Source organism: Dasypus novemcinctus, chromosome 27, assembly GCF_030445035.2.
Source record: "Dasypus novemcinctus isolate mDasNov1 chromosome 27, mDasNov1.1.hap2, whole genome shotgun sequence".
Lineage (NCBI taxonomy): Eukaryota > Metazoa > Chordata > Mammalia > Cingulata > Dasypodidae > Dasypus > Dasypus novemcinctus.
The window spans coordinates 39,297,717-39,318,638 of record NC_080699.1 but is presented as its reverse complement, the minus strand read 5'-3'; the positions used below and the strand labels follow the sequence as shown (position 1 = coordinate 39,318,638).

The window sequence follows — 20,922 nt, the reverse complement described above, 5'->3', positions numbered from 1 at the left end:
TTAAATGATGCTATATACATTTTAGAGCATTTTTCCAATATCTGCTAGCATAGGCCAATTCTTTTGTGAAAAGATATTTAATGCCAGTTATGTGCATTAGATGACTTGGTTATTTCAGTTTCTTGGCACTTTTTCACCTCTGAAAGTTTTAAACCGTTTTGCAATTATTTTTTCCAACAATTTTTTGAGACCCTAAGGTGGCAAAGGTTCTATGTCTCTATTTTATGGAATTTTAACTTAGGGAAAGAGGAATAAACGTCATGTCAACAAGAGGGTGTAAAGCTCCTGAACTTGCTGGAACCTTCTGGTAATTCCACCAGCCTTTCGTCTGGGGCATTGCAGGGCTAAACGTTCAGAGACTCCGGGTCTGAGGAAGTGCAGTCATTGTCTCCAACTGCAAGTTCAAATCCGTGCCCTGCCGCTTTTGGTGTCCTCATCAAATTCCAGCATATGCTATTACTCCAATTCCTTCTCCATGTTTAAGCTCTTTGAGGAGTTGCTATGCACTATTTAGCAGCTGCCATTTAACCCCTACCCCCACCCAATAGGTGACACTTGAGCCTTGTGGATTAACTTGAATTGAACCATTATCCCTCACAATTAAGTCCAGACAATAGGAATTCAGAGAATTACAAAAAAAAAAAAGTTGGACACTTTACTATATATAAATAAGGCCTTGAATTTAAGAATTCTCAAGTTGGAGTGGACCCTTCCAAATAAGTCTGTTAACTAAGTGGAATAAACTGTCTATCATAAGAAGACAAAAATAAGTGAGAGGGGAAAGAGCCACATCCTGGAAGCTGCAGGTGTAACATTGGGATCCTCAGAAAGGAAGAAATCCAGTGATATGAAGAAAGCAGGGACAGGTTGAGAAAGAGAAAACTGGAGCGCCTGCAGCAAGAAAAGTACTGCAAAGCAACCTCAGGCTGCGGCAATTCTCACCAGTTCACTAAGGTTCTACCCTACAACCCACCAAACATATCTAGACGCAGGGGGGTCCAAGATGAATAAGGCCAGCGCAAACCTGAAGGGAACTCTTAGCCCCACAGGACAGTCACAGAAACAAAAAGAATCAAAATATTCTATTAAGTAAGCCAGCTGCTAATGGAGCAGATGTTTGAAATGCTCAGGGCATGCTGTGAATCTAGCAATTCCTATCGCCTCTAGCTTCCCACAGGTTGTTGCGTTCACTGGCTTTCTGATGCAGAAACATAAAAAAATGTAGGATCTATAGAAATATATATTTATATATATTACAATTATGCATATATACCGAGATATATATAGTGCATGAAGATTTCACCTAGGGGTGTATTTCATAAGCCCATGCATATCCATATCATATCTATTTCTATATATTTCAGAAGTAAAATCTCTGTGCATGTTTTCCATATAAGATTCAGGGACTAGCTCATTCGGTCCCCACAGCGAACCGAGGAGTAGAGATGATCTTATACCTATTTTACAGCTGAGGAGTCTCTCACGCCCAGAAGGGCACAGCGGCTAAGCCACAAAGGAAGTGGCAGACCTGGCCACCAAGTCTGCACCCTCCGACGCCAAGCCCTGCTGGGTTCCGAATCAACTCTTCATCTTAAAGCAGATTCTTCCGTTCCTCTTAAAGGCTTTCGGAGATTCTCCTTAGGAAGAAGAGTCAGAGCCCACGCCCTGGCCAATGCAGAGCTCCCCAGCTCCCGAGGGATTAGAGTGCATTTCTTCCACTGGAACCGTGGCTATTTCAGGACGGGGACGGTGGCGCGGGGTGGATGTGGCCCTGGAGTGACGGCCGAGAAGGGTCAGGGGAGATTTCACGAACACCAAAAGCCTCACCCCCCAACCCTAAGTGCAGGAACTCGCTGCCCACTAACCTGGCTCACTCCAAAGGGCCCCGTCAAAAATCGCTCTCGCCAAGCCGCGGGGTCCTTAAGGGAGAAGGCCCCAGGGGGTCTGTCGCCCACCCTGGGCCACCGTTGGTTGGCCCTCCAGCAGGAGCCTTCAAGCTCGGGGCTTGCCTTCCAGCACCACTGGCCGCAGCTGAGTTGTGAAACAATGGAAGGATTGTCAATGGAGAAACGCAGCTACAGGGACCCGGGACAAACTCGCCCGTCTCAGCCGGACGACTGGGAGGAGGGGAGCAAGTCGAAAACGCAAACCTCAAACTGTGGTCACAGAGTTTATCAACGATCTTATTTTTTAAATAACTTTAATTAAAAGCAACTGATTACAAAAATATTATGAAAAGAAGCTACTGACGCTCGTTTAAAATGGAACTATAGACTCATATCACTCAGCCAAGTTGTGTTTTAAAAGGCATAGCAGGTCTCTGTGATCATGGCTAAGTAATTTAATTGCTCTGGGTTTGTTTTCTTTCCCAGGGCAAAAAAGCAGAGTGGACTATAGGTTCTGAACCTTCCTAAATCTCTGTGCCTTTGTACAACTGTAGAGATTACTTCAAAAGGTTTTGAATGGCTCTCTTTTAAAGTTGAAAATATTTAAAATATATATATATTCCTTTCCAGTCAATAAAGAAACACAAGTGAGGCAAAAATTATCTTACCTGTATAATACAATATTTTTTATTTGTTGCTATGGATAAAAAAAGTTTATTTAATGTTTAAAGAAGGAAATATTTCACACTCTAAATTTATTTAATATTTTAAAATTTTTTTGTTTTTGTTGAATTGCAGATCTTTTACTATTAAAGTAGGAAAATTTCTTTCTGGTAATTTTGACAATAACAGCTTCTATTTATGTGAACAAATCATTGTTCAATTCTGGGGAAAAATTAACCAAGTGTAGTACATACAATGGGCCCCAAAATAAAAACTACATTGATATGAGCCAAAAATAAAGTTTTAATTAAGCTGTAAGACTATCCTTTTCATAGAAAGACTACTTAAATGAGTCCTCCTGTTTGCTGGGTTAATTAAAAAAAAAAAAAAAAGAATGTCCAAAGCAAAAATTTCAGTAATAATGAAAATTGGAAACAACGCAAATGCCCACCAAAAGACTAGATAAATGTCCTGTGGTATATTTATACACCAGGGCACTACACAGCATGAAAAAGCATGTGTGGTAGCTATACACAACGACATACTCAGACCTTGGAGATAATGCCACGTGAAAAGCCAAGTCTCAAAGAACACTTGCAGGGCGATTACACTTCGATAAAGTTCAAGACCGAGCAGAACTAAGTCATGCACGTGGAGGGATACAAACACATGGTGAAACTACCGAGGAAGGCAGGGTGTCAATAAGGAACTGAGGTGCTGGTTGGGGAACAGACGGGTCAGCGACAGGGAGACAGACGCTGCCAACCCCGGCAGAAACGTGCTTTTTTGCAAACAGGGTGGTGGGTGCACAGGTGTTTATTATATTGCACGTCTTTTTAGCCTATGTATAGTTTAGAACTATTTTTATCTACTTAGTAATTAATTTTAAACATGTTAATATTAAAATAAAATTTATTTCAATCACACCCATCCCCAAAGAGTTACAATTAAGGCTGTACGAAGTGTGATGGATAAAATGCTGAACTATATCCCTGCCATTAACTTCACTTTCCAATTTGGACACTAACTAACATGTTAGTTCACTAGGACTTCAGCTACCTAAGAACTTTACTGCTCCTTAGGAAACAGAAACGATGTCCTAATCACCGTAAGGGTAGTTTTATAACCTGGAAATAAAGAACCAGGTAAGGAAAATCACATAAGTAATTTAAAAATCAGAAATTTTAAAAAAAAATGCCACTAAGGATACACTTTGTATCCAGCACTGTGCTTGCTAAAACTCAAGAAATTCGGGAGCCCAGGCTCCAAATTAGGATGCAGGGTTCCGAAGGTGTGAAGAGATTTTCCTCTGTCCCTCCACTCACATTTTCTGAAGGCCTTTTTTTTTTTATAGCAGCATTGTATAAATCAGAGATTATCCCTTACTGTAGGTAATCTCCACACAACATTGAATAGTATCTCCTTCTGCCCTCCTTTTCCATACAATCCCAAGAGACCTCTCTGTATCTGGTTCCTCATCTCTCAAGATTAAATGAGTTCATTCATGTAAGGCTCTCAGAACGGTGCTGGGCACACGGTATTATACAAGCATTGGCCATCATCTGTTTATTGTTGTTACTGTTATCAATACATGAACTTCATCTTTGCTTCTAAGACGACAGGTGCGTCACACATGCTTCTCCTGGAGGCAGAATTCTGCCTGCCAAAGGCAATCATTTCTTCCTCCGAGATGACCCTTTCTTCCTTCCACTGGCAGAACTCCATTTCAGTGAGAAGGGCTAAATCGAAAGGATTCTCAGCCTCGCGGCTGGGGAAACCCAACAGTGGATGGCACTCCTAGCCAGAGCAGGTGAATTTCACAGCTCCCACTTGTCGGGGGCTTCCTCAGCTCACAGGCTCCCTTGGAGACTCATGGCCTCACCTTAGCCCAAGTGCCTGTGGAAATCAAACAAGGGCTGTAGCACCTAGAGAGTCACGTTCTGTCCCTCCTGAAAGGTCAGGGAGTTCCTCGACCTTGACAGCAGAATGTACGGTCAGCAATTAAGTGCTTTGTCCAGCTGTGCAAAGCCTTCTGGGCAGAGCTGGGGTAATGTGGTTGCATAACTTTTATTATTACTACTATTATTTCTAGGGATGGGCAACAAGTTAAAGTCAAAAGAGAAGCATGTCAACTGTCACTCATGAAAAATGTCAGTAATTCTGACACTCCCAACCTCTCATGAATTGTAATTCTCAGATTTCCTCTGGGAAAAACAGGGAGGCTTGGAAGAACAAAGAGAGAGTCCCAGAAATTCAGCTGAATCCCAACCACCTATTATAGTTATTTTTGACCTCTCTCCCAGGGCAGAAAAATCTTGTTCTATTTCTAGAAAGGTTTGGAAATTCCCCCTTAGCGCCAAGAGGCTGATCTCAATTTAAGAGCGTCCTTGCAAAATTCCCCATTAAACTCGCCCTTCGAAGCCTTCCATTCATGACACAGGACTACAGAACGCTGGCCTGTGACAGATCAAAGGAAGACAGGTGTTGTGGTTTGGGAAGAGCTTCATTTCAGAGTCGAGGAGGCCTGCTTCCGCATAATCTAGTTCGAGGGTCAGCAAACTTTTCCTGTAAAGGGCCAGACAGTGAACATTTTTAGGCTGTGCAGGCCATACGATCTCCATCCCAACTTCTGGCCTCTGCTGTGGAAAGAGCCAGCGTCAATACGTAAACCCACGGGCATGGCAGTGTGCCACTAAAACTTTACTTATGGGCACAGCTATCTGCATTTCGTCTACCCATCATTTGTCATGAAATATTCCTCTTCTTCTCATTTCTTTCCACCATGTAAAATGTCAATGCCATCCACAGCGCAGAGAAGTAGCAAAACTGGCAGCCGGCCATAGCTAAAGAAGCCTGGTCTCCTTGTCTACAAAACCCAGGAACAGGTAATTCTCCGGAGACCACAGAGTTGCCCTCCCAGGGACGTCTGCAGGTTCACCATGCTTTCGTCTTCTCAAAGCATTCAATTAATACTCCTTAATCCACAGCTCCTCCTCCAGGGTAGGGTCGGTCCATTTTATCCATAGCAGAACCGAAGCAAGGAGACGTCACAGAACGAATCAGCAGAGTGCTCCAGGAAGGGCTCCTGAGGCACGTGGATGCAGTAAGTGTCCACGATCTTCTTCAGGGCTCTGAACACATACCATCCCCGTATCACCCCACAAAAAGAATGGTCCTTTGTGACACAGGATGATGAAATTCTTTAAGGCATCATTAATCTATAGGCTAATGAGACTGCCTGTGTGGCTGGCCAGCCCATTGCCCAATCAAGGTCACTGCCAGCTGTCAGGAGGAACGCCTCTGATGATCAGCACGTACTCACCGGGCCGTTTCCAAAACGAAATATTCCACTCTCGCCGCTGAATGTGTTTTTCTCCCGAGGACACCGAATGCTGAGCAAGTACCTAAGGATCCCCGCTCCAGCAGAATGACCTGTGGGGCTTTTTTAATATCTGCCTCTTCGTTGCTCACCCGCCAACATTCCTCCTCCACCCCCTAGCCCCACTCCTGGTGTGGGCTATGGGTGGGAGGCTCTTTGTCTCTTCAGAGATAACCTCAGCTGTCTGTCCTGACCTGTGGGTGTGGGACAGTAAGAGGCTGCAGTCCTGCCCTTGTGACCATGGCAACGACTCCAGTCCCGGGAGGCCATTCAGCAATGCAAACTCCATATACCCACCAGTCAGTCCAGGGAAACTGATGGTGGTGATGCTGAAACTTAGGGGAACTTGGACTTGGCCTCCGATGGGAAATATAATATAGCCTGTGCATGAATTCAAAACCATCTAATTCTGTATCCAAGTGTGCCTAGTCTCTAGAAATCCAGTTAAGTGATATGGGCTTTGAATGTTCAGAAAGGATGTAAGACAGAGTGTGTACTCAAGGTTGCATCCAGACGGGATGTGGGCAAGATGCTAATTCAAGCTCACCTGAGGTGTGGGCGATATGTTCATTCAAAACCTACCTGGTACTCAGGCAAACGCTTAACTAACAAAGAAAGCAGTTTTCTTTGATAAAAGCGCCATTTGACTCCCCACCCTGTATAAAAGGAACTTGAAAATCTTGTTCAAGGCTCGGGTTTGAAACAGAAAGCTCCCGAGTCCGGTCAGTCATCAATAAATCATTTTTCCTTCTCAAAATCATTCCTGAGTCCTGGCCTTTCTATACACAAATAATTGAACCTCTCTCAAATTCTACAACACTCCCATCCTACCAGAAAGCAGACGTACGCACTTGGTTTTTCTGAATTCGTGGGTTTCCTAGAATAAGTTAGAAAATTCAGTCTCTATGGTTCTGAGGCCCTCCGTGGGCAAGAGGGGCCTCTCACTGTACCCCAATAAACGCCACCCCGTGGGCTCCGTGCTGACACCCCCACACCTTACCTCATCTACCTCCACCGGGACCCACCCGCCACCAGCCCCAGAGGAGGCACGGCCGCCTTCGCCCTGAGCCGCCTTCCCCCGAGAGGAGGTGAAAACCACTCCTCCTCAAGAGAACTTTCCAGACGGCGTGGGGGATTTCACCAGTAAGACACCGGTGCCTGGTCGAGAGACACCATCCTGAGAAAAGCCCTTGCTCCCGCAGCCCCGTCTACCCAAATGCCCGCCCACCCGTCAAACGCAGCCGCAGCCAGGCCCATCGGCCTTCCAAAGCCACCAGGCAGGGCCTTCGTCAGCAATTCCCTTCAAATCACAGATCCAGTGACACACTGAGAAAAGGCTCAGCCCTCCACAGGCTGATTTTCCACACCCCTTCAAGGAGAAAAGCAAGTCTCCACTGCGTTCCTTTTCTCTCTCAGAGGTCTGGACTAAGACAAAGAAAACTCTCATTCTCTTCTAAGAGCACCTACGCAGCAAAGAGGAAACGAAATCAGGCCTCTGGGCGAAATCAGGCTTCTGGTGGGGAAATCCTGCCGCTTGGCTAAAACAGTTCTGGAGATGCGTTCAACTGCACGATACAACAACATCGCCTGGGCCCAATGAGCCCCAAACAACTCTTGTGAAAACTTGAAGTTACAGAGCACAGATTGTGATTCTGCTGGGTTAACCTGTGCGGGCCGCTCAGTGAAGAACTTACCAAATTCTGAATTCACATTACAAAACAGAAAGTGGGGGAGGAGGAAACATACCTGTTCATGAAGACTTGAACTCAAACGCAGAGACCACCCAGGGTGAAAGAGGCCGTAAAAGGCAGCTAAGTGTAATGACATTACCCAGAAAAATATCCTAGAGCAAAGTGGCTTCTAAAGGGTATTTAATTTTTGTTGAGTTTAATTCTCCAGTAATCATGCTCTTTCCCCGAAGGGCTGTGCTTCAGTCAACCAAGATGAGGCTATTATTATGAGATAATTATTTTTCACAGAAGCTATCAATTACAGCGGCACCTACGTGCCAAAAACCAGACTAAGAGCTTTAGTTACATTATCTCATTTAAATTGCACGACTAACCCTGTTAGGGAGTTATTATTATCTTCACTTCACAGATGAGGAAATCGAGAGTCAGAGAGGTTAAGTGCCCAAAGTCACTCAGACAATGAAATTCAGGCAAACCCAAGACCATCTGACCCCAAACCCATATACTAGAATCACACCATAGATTTGAGTCATGAGCCACAAATTTTATCAATCTCATCTTTAAGCTGCTGTATACACAACAGTGGTTCTCAAACTCGATGATTCATTATGTTCACAGGGAAAGGTTTTTTAAAATTATGATTCCAAGCGCCTACCCCCACCCTCTAGACATAAGGTGAAATGATTTGTTTCTCACTCTTTTTTTAAGTGATGACAAACAAATCGGCTGGACTTTTTTTTTTCCCCCACGGAACTTAATAATGAGTCTCTCATGCAGTTAAAACTCTGAGTTTTAACTCTCAAGGCATTTAGTTGGTGTTTAGTCGGTGAGCATTTTCTTTCTTGTTCACAATAAAAAGTAAATTTTTAAAAAATGTTAACATGGGAATTCCACCTGAAAAACCTTTCTAAAGAGAATCACAGCTCATGGAAGCCAAATGCCAGAGGGAACATCGGTGTATGTTGCATAGATGAGGGTACTGATATCCAGAAGTAACACAATTACAGCAGTGACACAGGAGCAGGGCTGGAGTCCAGGTCTCCGATCCCCTTCCTCACTCGCTTCCTCCAAAACCCGCCTCTGAGATCCTTCTGGAATCCTTCAGAAGCTCGAATCACCACAGGGTTTCCATGAAAGACTGCCCAGCACTGGCACACATTCTGTGCTTTTTAATATGTATGATGAGTCAACAGGTGCAAAATAAATTCCTATAGGGCTGACACCTGAGCTGGACCTTGCTTTCCAGATGGTATGGAACCAGACTTGAGTTCTAATTCATACAATTCAGATAATTATAGATAATATGGAACTTTATATTTAAAGAGACAGGCTCAAGTTCCAATCTCAACTCTGCCACTTACTCATTACGTGACCTTGTTGTCTTTATCTTAACCTCCCTGCGTTGCACTTTCCTCTTCTCAGGAAACAAAGGTAACGATAACTACTCCATACAGATTCCATTCAGCTGAAACACATTAATGTACACCAGCACTTAGGCAGAGAGGCGGTTACCATTTATTAATTGTTCTTTCTATTTTGAAGCTCCCATAAATAATGAAATATATTCTGCTTACGCAGTTAATTGTTCTAATTGCCAAAGGCTCAATGTCCCAGGAGACAAACAAAAAGCTGGCATGCCAGGAGGGTGTTCCTTTATGCTGTGCTCTAAACCAAGGAGGGAAACTTGCTTCCAAGATACACAACTGTCTAAGGTGCTAAAAGCAATAAGAAGTTACCATGACTTCCAGGGATAACAACTCATTAACAACACCCTCCAAAAAAAAAAAATCTCCTCTGGGGTGATTGACCAATCACCGCAATAAAATCTGTAGCCACTGAAAAGAAAGGACTTAAGTTAGAACTTTACTAGAATAGCTTCCTACCTCTTGCCCTCAGTGAAATTTGCTCAAAGTCACCTTAAATATCCTAAATCCTAACTTGCCTTTTCCCAAGTAGTACCAAAGACAGCCACATCTAAAAAAAAAATTTTTTTAAAGATTTATTTCTTTCTCTTCCCTTCCTCCCCACCCCCCAAAATTTTTGAAGTATGTCATTCATACGTGAACACACATAAACAAGTGTATAGTAAAAGTTGAGAACCTACAAAACAAACACACATATCATCATACGGGGGTCCCCATACATCACCCAACCGCCAACACCTGGCACATCTTCCTTGACAACATTCCCCCCATTTGCAGCCCCAAGTCTAGCTCGTCCATTTGATAAGGAATAAGGGTTCACTGAAGACGACCCAGGCGGTCAAAAGAAGACATACAAGTGAAAGTTTCAGTCCAGTTGAGTTGCCCTAATCATCGTGCCGACTCTAAAGGTTAAGATAAAACACAGATATTCTTGCTTGTACAACCCATTAAAGCCTTAATTCCAGCTGGCTATGGCAGCACAGCCAAGCACCGAATAAAGACAGTGACACTGGCTATCAAAGGTCTTGGTAGGACGAGGGACCTCAAGTGTTTTTATTTATTTCTTTGCTTGGGATTTATTTAGGCAAGAAGGGGTGGTCTAGGGAGTGGGAAATGCTTTGCAAACTCTTGGCTGTACCCGATGCTTCTTTCATACTAAGGAGTCTTTTTCCCTCCGAACGGGCACAAAAAGATCGAGCTCCCGAAATAGCACTTTCTTTCCTTTTTTTTTTTTTTTTTTTTTTTTGCCATAGGGCTTTTAAGCAATATTTCTACATTAGAAGTATTTTGCAGGGAAAAGACAAAAAACAGTCTTGGCAGCTAAGACAGGCTGAACAGAGTGCCTGCCCCTTCGGCTGTACTTTGGAGTCACATGGTGTATATTAACTTACCCAACATGTATGCCCATTTACGACAGGTCGCAGGCATCTCTCTGCAGAATCGTCAGCGTTACGGGTCTCATCCCTTCCTAAAAGCCCTGATACCAGACACTGAGCAAAGCTCTCACATCAAACCGGGGTTACAGAATCTAAAGAGAACCCAAGCAGCTTATATGGCAATATCCACATTCTTCTTCCCTACATTTTTAGATTCTTTGGTATTCAATCACTGCTTTCCCTAGACAATTTCTTAAAGTTCAGTTCTCAATACCAACAGACCATCAATCAATCCAAAGTCAAGGCTATACTGCCACATCAGCAAAACTTAGAAAAACAAGATGCAATCAAAGGCAATTTACTGTGATTTTAAACCTTATTAAGAAGTGGGGCAGGGGGATGACCAGTCACTCTTGCTTGCATGATTACTGATGCCTATTTGGGGGAAAAAGACAAAACATTTCACCGGTATTTCCTTATAGCTCAGAAACTGACCACTCACACACCACAGCAACAGGGGGGAAAGCAGTTAACTGAGAGATAAAGACCAGACCCCAGACCAGTCACAGGAGGAGAGTGAGCTCCAAAAGTTCAGAAGCCACAGGGGCTGATGAGTGTGAGTTGAACACGTGTCCAATTATAAAGTGTTCTTACTTGCCCACTGCGAGAATGTGTACGAGCTCCGTGTTAAAAAGCTTCTGTGTCAGGAGAGAACAGCTATTTTAAAAGCCATCAAAAGTTCCATGAGATGAAGAGTTTCTCGGCTCGGGGGAGTCTCTTGCACTATCATTTTTTCAATGTTTATGTTATGAAAAATCTCAAGCATACAGAAAAGGACAACAATAACGGAATGGACATCCATATACCTGTGACAGATCTTCATGTCAAATCCTTACGTTTAGCCATATTTGTGTTGAGCCTTCCTTTAGAAATAAATAATTACAGGGGAAGATCAAATCCCATGTCCCTGCCTGCCCCAGAGGGAACAACTATCCTGAATTTTGCATGTCTCTTTCCCATGCACGATTTTTATTACATATTTATGAATCCATGAACAATATATACCATCAGTTTGTATGTTTCAACCATTATTTAAGTGGCATCAGACAGTAGGTATCAATGTTCAACATGCTCTTTTTCTCAACACGGTGTTTCTACAATTTATTCAAATTAATACAAGTAGATCTCGTTCATTTGTTTTCATCACTCCATGGAATGTTCTATGAATTGTTTTGCTGTTTTCCTCTCTAAAGGACAAGTTAGATTATTTTCTACTTTTACTATCATAAGCAACATAGCAAGGAACAGTCTTAACATGTGTCCTTTTGTACACATGCAATGATTCCTCAAGGCACAAACACAGAAGTGTTCGGTTGTAGAGGATATGTGCATGTGCAACTTTAACAGCTATTGCCAAACTGCCGTCCAAAGTACTGGACCAAATACTACTCCCACCATCAGTGTATGAGAATATCTGTTGCTCCATATCCTTGTCATTAACCGGCATTGTCAGATTCTTTCATTTCTGTCTATCTGATGGGCATGAAATGGCATCGCATTTTAATTACATTTCCCTGATCAGCAGGAAAAATCGTCATTTTCATTCTACGAACTGGATTGCTTATTCATAGCCTTTATGCATTTTTCTACTTGTTTTTTTCTTCCTGCTTTGTAAGAGATCTTTATATACTCTGTGGCTTTAGAAGTTAAGTAACTTTCTCAGTTGCCCATTTGTAAAGTGGAGATCACAATAGGGATGTTTGGGGGCTGATCATCAAGCACTTAGTCCTATGTCTATAACAGGGTAGACACTGAAAACCGAGTCACTCTTACGATTATTGTTATGAATCCAAATAAGAAGGCTCGCCATGTAAAATACTCTGCAGGTCTCAGAAAGCACTCTTCTTGCCCAGGACATTTTCCCAAGATGAGAAGGCACAGTATCAGTACTCCACTGTTTTTAAGCTACCATTAGGAAATGTGCAAAGCTGGTTCCCCTAGATGGGGCTTAAACTAAACATTTAAGTTTTACTTCCGTCGATCCCCAAGCGACTGCGAAATGAGCATTATCCGGAGTCTCAGCAACAGTGAAGCCGCAGAATGGAAAGGATCCAGGGCAAAGGAGGAGGCAGGAGGGCAGGCTGAGAAGTGAATCAGACTTAGAGACTTGCGCTCATCAGGTATTTCCTGGGACAGAAATACAGCCTTCAGGAAACCCCACCAGGCCCAAGACTATTCCATTTCCCCATGTCAGAGGTGATCCTTGGGAAATGGATGTGGCTCAGGGTTCGATGCCCAGGGCCTCCTGGTGAAGACGAGCTGGCCCATGTGGCAAGCTGGTCCATGTAGCGAGCTGGCCCACACGGAGTGCTGGCCTGCACAGAGCACTGCCCCGTGCAGGAGTGCTGCCCCATGCAGCAAGATGACGCAACAAAAAGAGACACAGAGGAGAGACAATAGGAGATGCAGCAGACCAAGGAGCTGAGGTGGCACAAGAGAATGATCACCTCTCTCCCACTCCAGAAGGTCCCAGGATCGGTTCCCAGTGCCGCCAAATGAGAATACAAGCAGACCCAGAAGAACACACAGCGAATGGACACAGAGAGCAGACCACGGCGGGGGGTGGGGGGGGTGGAATAAATTTTAAAATTTTAAGAAGAATTGATCCTTGAATTTTCAAAAGCGTAGATATACTCCTATTGTTTATCTAATACATAAGTTTGTGGTTTGGTTTGGTTTGGTTTGAAATAATGACCAAAAGTACACCGGCATCACCCAGGAGACAACCAATACGACTGAGTAAACACTGTGAAATATTTTATCTAACCCCAAAATCCAGAAGAACATATCCCTTGGGTCATGTTGGTAAGCCCAAAGGACACAACAGAACAGAAGTATCGCCTAGGCTCTCTGCTTGGACTCTCCGCATACTGAAACTGGGCATTGAGATACTTCCAGGCTGGCTTCCACTCAGTCACAGCTCAGCCTTTTCCCTGGGCTGGGTTCATCGATATGAGCACTGTCAGCGGAGTCAGAAAACCAAGAGCTGTCCCCCTGGCCTATCAGGTAGTCCTGCCATCGGCTTCTCTTGGTGACTGGCAGGGTCCCCTTGCAGATGTACTCGTACGTCACCTAATGTTCAGAATTATCTCCTGCCCGGGATTCAGTTTCAACTGGCACTGACGAAACCAGAGCCTTTCCTTACAGACGACGGGAAGAGGCCCTCTGTCGTACTTTCTTCAGTGCAGTCAGATGTAAGATTCATCTCTAGCCCAAATATAATTAGGCAATCTTCTGATAGTTATCTAGGTGCATGGCTTTCTTCCTTAAATAGGTGCCAAGTTTCCACTTTCAAGAAGTTAAATTGCCATATAAAAAAGCCCTGGTGCTGGTGAGTAATTAGGCATGATAATGGAAAATTAACTGTGTTTTTCTTTAAAGCACTTATTTTAACAAGACATTTCTTTTTCTAACTGTTATTAGGCAGCAATAAAAATAAATTAAATCCTGAGGGTTTGCAAAGGTTTTCAGGTTTAAGGGAGGAAAAAAAAACCAAGACAAAACAAAACAAAACACCTCCCTTCCTGGAAGCAGAGTATTTATTTTGTGAATATAGCACACCACCCTATCGACAACACCAAGAGAGTGAAAGGTCCTGAGCTGACCCCCATGATGAGTAAATTCTAACCACATCCAGGTTTTGAGGCCATAGTCCATTAAAGTCTAGGTATCCGCAAAAGTTCACAGGCTTAACCCAAGCGAGGGCGCCTCAGACCAATTGAACTCCCTGGGAAGCTTTTCGTCTCTGCTCCTCTCCTTCCCTGACCTCAAAACAAAGTGCAAACACCACCTAAACGCTTCTGGTTTCACATTTACTCAGTCCTCCACAGAGAAGGTCTGCGCTGGGCAGGGCCTAAAAGTCTGGGCCTCTGCCTGAAGGGGCCTGCAGAGCTTCTGAGCAAAACCAGCTTTGGCCATTTATTACCCATGGACTGAAAGGAGAATTTCAGAAGCCATTCCAAGGGACACTCTGCCCCAAGGCTAAATCTGAGTGGCCTCGTGGGTTTCCTTCTTCCCTATTCTCGTTTTCCTTTTAATTTCAACCCTCTTTTGCCATCCTTACGGCTCTTCATATAGATTTCTGGGATACATTAAACCGAACCATCTTTTCACTGAGACTCCTAGGATACATTAAAGCTAAGAACTCCAACTAGCCACATTTGTCTCACAAACCAGTCCTCAATCCAGGAAACCAAGCACACCAATGTACCTGCAGGAAACTGGCCCCATCAAAGAGTTAATCTATGTACAATCTCATTTGAATTGTACTGAATGCGGTTAATATGGCAAGTTTGTTGTGGATAACACCCTACAGGAGGATTTCGAAGGGAAAATTCTACACGGTAACCAAAGGTATGAAAATGTCATCATGTTCCCCTGCCAGTTCCAAACTGTGGGTCACAGGCTCCAGAGAAAAGACAGAAGGGCGTGGCAGTGGTTCTTCAAGAAGTTGAGAGAAAAAAATTTTTAAACACCCCAATTGCTCTTCAAGATTCAGGATACACGAAAAATAATGGGCTCTATGACAGTGCCATCACCAGGCTAAATAAATATCTGTTGAAATAAACTGTTGAATGATCCTGGAGATTATAGACATCTGGAGAGGCATTTCAACTTGTGAGCTAAACCTCTCATCATTTTCCCAGTTGTTACGGAAAAATCGGAGCCAGAAAGAAACTGCGAACAAATTATTCACTAGTTAAAACTGACTGCTAAGAATTCCCTCAGCACCTCTATTTACCAAAGGAGTTACAAAACTTAAGGAGCAACAAGGCTTCATTAGCTGAGGATCCTACAAGAGCTCAGCTCCAACGACATTCAGACCCAAGATCAGTCCTATATCCTGCACATCCCTCGATGAATAATATTCGCCCTTGGGACGGCAATAGGATGAGCGGTTGTGAGTAACTGCTGATAAAAGCCTATTTCCCTCTGGCAGGAAGAGAACTGTTCGGTGATAAGGATCATCTTCTCAGACCCCAGTTACATTTCTCCATTAAAGTTCCAATGTTCAATTCTCAGAATCCCAAAATCTTATATGAGTTTTGGTCTCCCACTAAAAGACCTGGGAATCATGCACGAAGCAGTAGCCAGCTCCCAAACGCCCACGCAAGCCATCGTACACTTCTGCATCTCATTCCATTTTTCACTGGGATGACACCCAATATTTTTGTTGAAACTGCACCCAAGGACACCAACCCCAAAGAACTTGTTTCTCTTGGACCCACCAAAGGAAAATGTTCTCAATGCCACCTCCTCAGATAAACCACTTCCCCAATCTCCTCCTTAATTGGCTGGTTGAATGGACCGAATGTGACTGCACAGATTTATCCTGGGTGTGTAACTAATGTGGAAGAGTCTCCTGACTTCTGAATACCCTAAGCATTAGAGAGTGAATGAAACTATGTTTAAACACCAGTGCGTTCCTGGCACTTATAAACAAGAATCTTCTACCTGATACCTTCCAGCTCCATAACTCAACAGTCTGCTTTACAAACTGAAGGAACTGCTGAAGGTCACCGAGACATCCCAGAGAAGCACTCTGTTAGAGAAGGGAAGAGGAATTAGAGATAGACTGTAGGTAGCTGGAATAATCATAGCTTGCAAAATGCCCAAATATTTCTACGCTCAGGACCCCACACCCTAAATGTGTATGTGTTGACCTAGGATAACCCTAGGTTATAGGTATAAATGTAATTGGCATCGTAGCTTGAAAACCTTTAGGGTTAACTGCCACATCCCCGTTCTTATGAAGCAAGTTGCCCTTTTTTTTCCCAAAAACTCCTCGAATTTAGAAACTCCGCAGGTTTCCAAAGATCAAACCAAAAGGGAGGTCCTTCCAAAACTAGCAAGCCAATACCTCTGCAATATTATCAGTCCAAAAAAAGACAGGTTGGAAGGAGTCTTTCACCAAGGAACATTAATCACAACCAGAAATATGAAACAATGTGCCCTAAACTTAGATACCATTTATATTATAAATTGGACATTTTTTTTGCCTTTAGTAACTGTCAACGTTCAAATGATTCTGAGATTTCTACTGATTTCTAAATGGCAGTATATTTCTATTATGTATGAGAATTACTGTTTCCAATTTTTTAAGAAAAAGAATGTGTTACATACTAAGTTCATTCTAACTATAGTCCACACCTCACAATGGACTGAATAACAAGCCTTTTTTTTTTAACAGAGGCTTTCATCAAGTTTAGATTTTTCAAAATTCTATTTTAAATTTAATGTTAAGCTTTTGTTTAGTTTGGTTTGGAAGGAAAGGATTTCTTTTCTCCAGGTCTGTTAAATGAGTGAGGAGATCTACTGGGAAACTTAAGAGACAGCTTTCTAGGACCAAAAGTACTGCATTTATAGTGAGCAAGAGCCTGTTAAAATAAACGATTTTTTAAAGGTGAATATTTCATCTAGGTTAGCGTGTGTAATAATAAATTACTGTCCAGTGATTATCAGCCTGATGGAAAAATACTTCCATTTCTCAATGTACTTGAGAACATATTCTTCTGTCTGAGATTTGATATTATAAATTGACATTTAGAGTACTAAATCTAAACAACATGGACTACTTAATTGTGTAGAGGATTTTTTTTAACACTGTAGCTTTCTTTCCACCCCAATTATGTGTACTTATGGCATACAGTGATGACTTTTTTTAATTTTGAGGGAACATTTTAATCTGTTTTATTTTTTACTGGAGAAAGTTCACTTCTCTTACTTTATTTAAACTTTAAATCTGCAAACCAAAGGGTGAGAAAGTTCAGTGACTTTAATTCCAATTTATGCCTTTCACTTGGTTTGAACTTCTTAATGCATTGGTTCTACCAAACACACTAAATATTCATCGCTACCCAGCAAAAAAAAAAAAAAAGTGTACTTTCATTACGCATGCCAGAAACTAACTATTTCTTTTAATTAGTAGAATATATTGAGTTCATCCAATCTAAGATTTTTTATTCTGGACATAATGTAAAATAACAAAAATGCTTTAAAGTATTATATTTGCAAAACCCTTGAGAAAATACTAATAGGATCTCCACGAACTGATACATACAAGGTTTTAGCTGTAACCATAAACCCATGGAAGGCTTATGATCTGAAAGTATGGACTATTGTAGCCAGTTTTTATGGGTTTAATTCTACCGGTAAATCCCAGTCTCTACATTTTAAATCCCAACCACAGCAAAATGAGGACACATTTTTTCAAAAGAACAATCTAAAGAAACAAAGCACGGGAACAACAAGGGGGAAAAGAAACATTGCCAACAACCACCCTCTCCCACAAACCATCAATGAACTTTGGAAAGCATAGGATTGAGCAAAACTTCAGCCCACGATCCATGTGCAATTCATTTTTAGCACTAACAAGACTACATATGAATCATTTTATTTTCCTGATTTATTTCCCACACAAGTTTCAGTTAAACTTAGGGCTTACTCAGCCTTGACTGGTGACTAAATCACTGTTTTCTGGAGTTATTTATTACACTTTTTCTGGCATATTTTCTTCTATGATCCAATTCTATGACTGCGGTAAGCCAGGAAAAGCTGCCTTCAAGTCAATGCATGGCGCAAAGGCACTGAAAGTTTTCCCAGCGCTAGGCTACACCTAGAAGCCTCAGAGAAATTATTCTCTTTGGTCCTAAGTGTCTCATGATATGTAGTGTCTCAACAGAGTGCGCTGAGTTTTGTGATTGAAAAGGATCCTCTCTTTTCCTTCAAAGGGATTAGAGTTAGTGTAGCCAATGCTAGCTTGTACTCAAAACAAGACCTCCCAAGCCCATAAATGCAGACCATTCACCCAAGGAACTACACCTACACGCTGGCACCCAAAGTAAAAACATCAATATCAAGGACACCTATCTTGTTTCATATCTTTTTAAGTTTGATCTTTCAAAGCAGGTTATAGGATATCAGACCTAGTTCCATCCTAGAGGCAGAATTTATTTTTAAAAGGTATTATTGAATATAGTATTCATTTTATGTCCAAATACATGTAGGGACAACTTGGATTTTTTAAAATCTTCATTGTTTGTATGTATTACGTATTTACTGATTGCCCTATAGAGACCATCAATGAAACCTACAGAAAATATAGGATTCCAAGCAAGATGCACTAGCAGATTTTGGCCTGAATATTTCAAAAGTGTCTTTCAAATACTTTGCATTTTCAATATAAGCACAATCGAAATTATTTCTATCGTATCACCCATTCGGCAGCTAAAACCTCATGGGTTCTTTTGGTTTGGAAGTACTCAATTTTTACCTTTAGTTGAAAGCACAGTAAATACCTTATTGACACAAACAGCTTCAACATTTTTCCCTATGCCTACGTTTCCATAGCCTAAACCCTTATAATGCCAAGGCACTTTGAAACGTAGAACTTCTTAGTGCAGTCAACGTTTTTTTCCTAATAGTTTTGAATTTATTTTCTACATAAACCTATCGCTTTTTTCAATATATTTATTAAGTTCTCATCTTTCCTATTGGTCTTAGCTCTTGTGGAGAAAGGAACCCAGATCAGAGGAATGTTTTTTTATTGTTATTATCGTTGTTTTTAATCGCTTAAACAGGGATTGAGCCTCACTACTGCAGCAATGCAACACACTCCTTGGAACTACTTCCCCAAAGGAAGACCGTTTTAAGTCATTTTCGGCAAATTCAGGATTTTGTTGAGAACCTCAGGAGACTGAGGACTTCCCAGGGGAGATGATCGGGGCTGGACAAGTTAACTCAATGTGAAAAGCAAGGCCGCCACGCTCAAGTTGGAACCCACAATACCACTTCCTGAAACAACGATTTCGGCGCCGAACCAACTCCAGGGTCTGAACTCTCTGCCTGAAAACCCGCAGCGGTGCAGGGCAGGAGGGAATGCCCCGCTCCGAGGGACGGCAGGCGTCGCGCTAGCGGCCAGCTCCTGGGCGCGTGGTGCCTTCACTGCGTTCTCAGCCCGTGCGATCGCTGCCCTGCCTCTCCTCGGCCGGGTTCGTGGCGCGTTTGCAATGCCCACCTCTGGCACGTCCGGTGCAGGAACGAGAACGCCCCGGGCTGCTTCCCCTCGCCTCCGATCGGAGGGCAGAGGCGGGAGAGCGACTGGCACGGGGACGAGAGCCACCGCGTCCCCCTGGTCCCTTGCGGACGGCTTACCGGTGCAGGAATGCAGGGGCTTGGGGCGCACGACCAGAGACGGGCACACGGAGTAGAGGGAAAGTTTCTCGAAGTAGTCGCAGGTCTCCTTGGAGAGGATCTCGTCGATCATGAAAGTCTTGTAGCGCCGCCTGGCTGCTTTCAGCTGCCCGGGCGAGCTCAGCCTCAGCTCGGCGTGGCAGTGCATGGTGACCCCGCGAGCGCTGGCGGCCGAGCGCGTGGAGGGCCCGGCCAGGGGCCGCGCGCGCCGGCCCGGGGCCTCAGGCCGCTTCTCGCAGCGCGGGAGGTGGCGCGGGGGCCGGAGGCGCGCGGGGAGGGAGCAGAGCAGCGGGCGCGCCCGCCTCGTCTACACCCACCCGCAGGGATGCATCTTCGCCCCGAGCCTTTGGGGGACGGCGCAGCTGTCGATCAGCGCGCGCTGCCTGCGGGGCCCGGGGCTGCGGTCTGCGGCCGGGTGCGGAGCGCGGGGGCGGCCGAGGGGCGAGCGCCTTCCCCAGTCCCGCCGCCGAGTGGGGCCCAGCCTGCGCGCGTCGAGCCCGCCCGCGCCGCTCTCCCTCGGCCTCGCGGAGTCTCGCGCGTCCCGGCCTGCCTCTCTATTTTAAGACACTCGCCTTGGCACTCCTCCCCTCCCCCTCCTGGGCCCGGCTCCAGGTGTGCGTTCGGGGGTGCGCGCGCGCGCGGGGGTGCGCGCAGGGCGCGGGGAGCGCCGCCCCCCCGACTCCGGGCCGCTCCCCGAGGGCCGTGCCCCTTGGCGCTCAGCTGCGCCCCTCGGCCCGCGCCGCCGCCCACAGTCCCGGCGGCCCGGCCGGGGTTGCACGAAAAGGAAGGCGAGGCCTCGCCAGGGCGTCCCGCTCTGCGGGCCTAGGAGTCGGCGCCCACTGGCGACTGCGAACCCCTTTTTTTTTCCCGCTTGGACCCCCGCGCCCGCAGGGCGCTGCCGGAGGACGCTGGACGCCGCCGCTCGCCCCGCAGCCAACGCAGGCAGCTCCGGGCGGTGGGCGTTTGCGCCCAGGTTGCAAAAGGGACCGCCCGGCTGCGACAGCCGCACACCCCCCAACCATAAATGGCCTTTGCCGCGTCCGTTACCCCAATAATAAAAAGGCAAAACCAACTACTAAAGTGTGCATTCTTTTTACTGTTTTAAACTCTATAAAACTTTTTTCCTCGCTGGAATGTGCCCGCACCACGCGATGCCGGGCGCCCTCCCGGGGCCGCCGGTCCGCGATCGCTGCCGCGCCCGGCGCCGGGCACCCCGGCCCCGGCGGCTTTCGTTTCCCGGGGCCCGCGCGC

General features: G+C 44.6%; 1 protein-coding gene across 1 annotated transcript in view; it reads right to left on the bottom strand.

The window, feature by feature from the left end:
• Window positions 1-20,074, bottom strand: part of BARX2 (BARX homeobox 2) — a 73,073-nt gene extending 52,999 nt beyond the window's left edge. The window contains exon 1 of the mRNA XM_058289491.2: window positions 19,633-20,074. Coding sequence (XP_058145474.1) covers window positions 19,633-19,819 — 187 coding nt within the window. The 5' untranslated portion in view covers window positions 19,820-20,074. The remainder of the gene's footprint in view (window positions 1-19,632) is intronic.
• Between the last annotated feature and the right edge of the window lie 848 nt (window positions 20,075-20,922).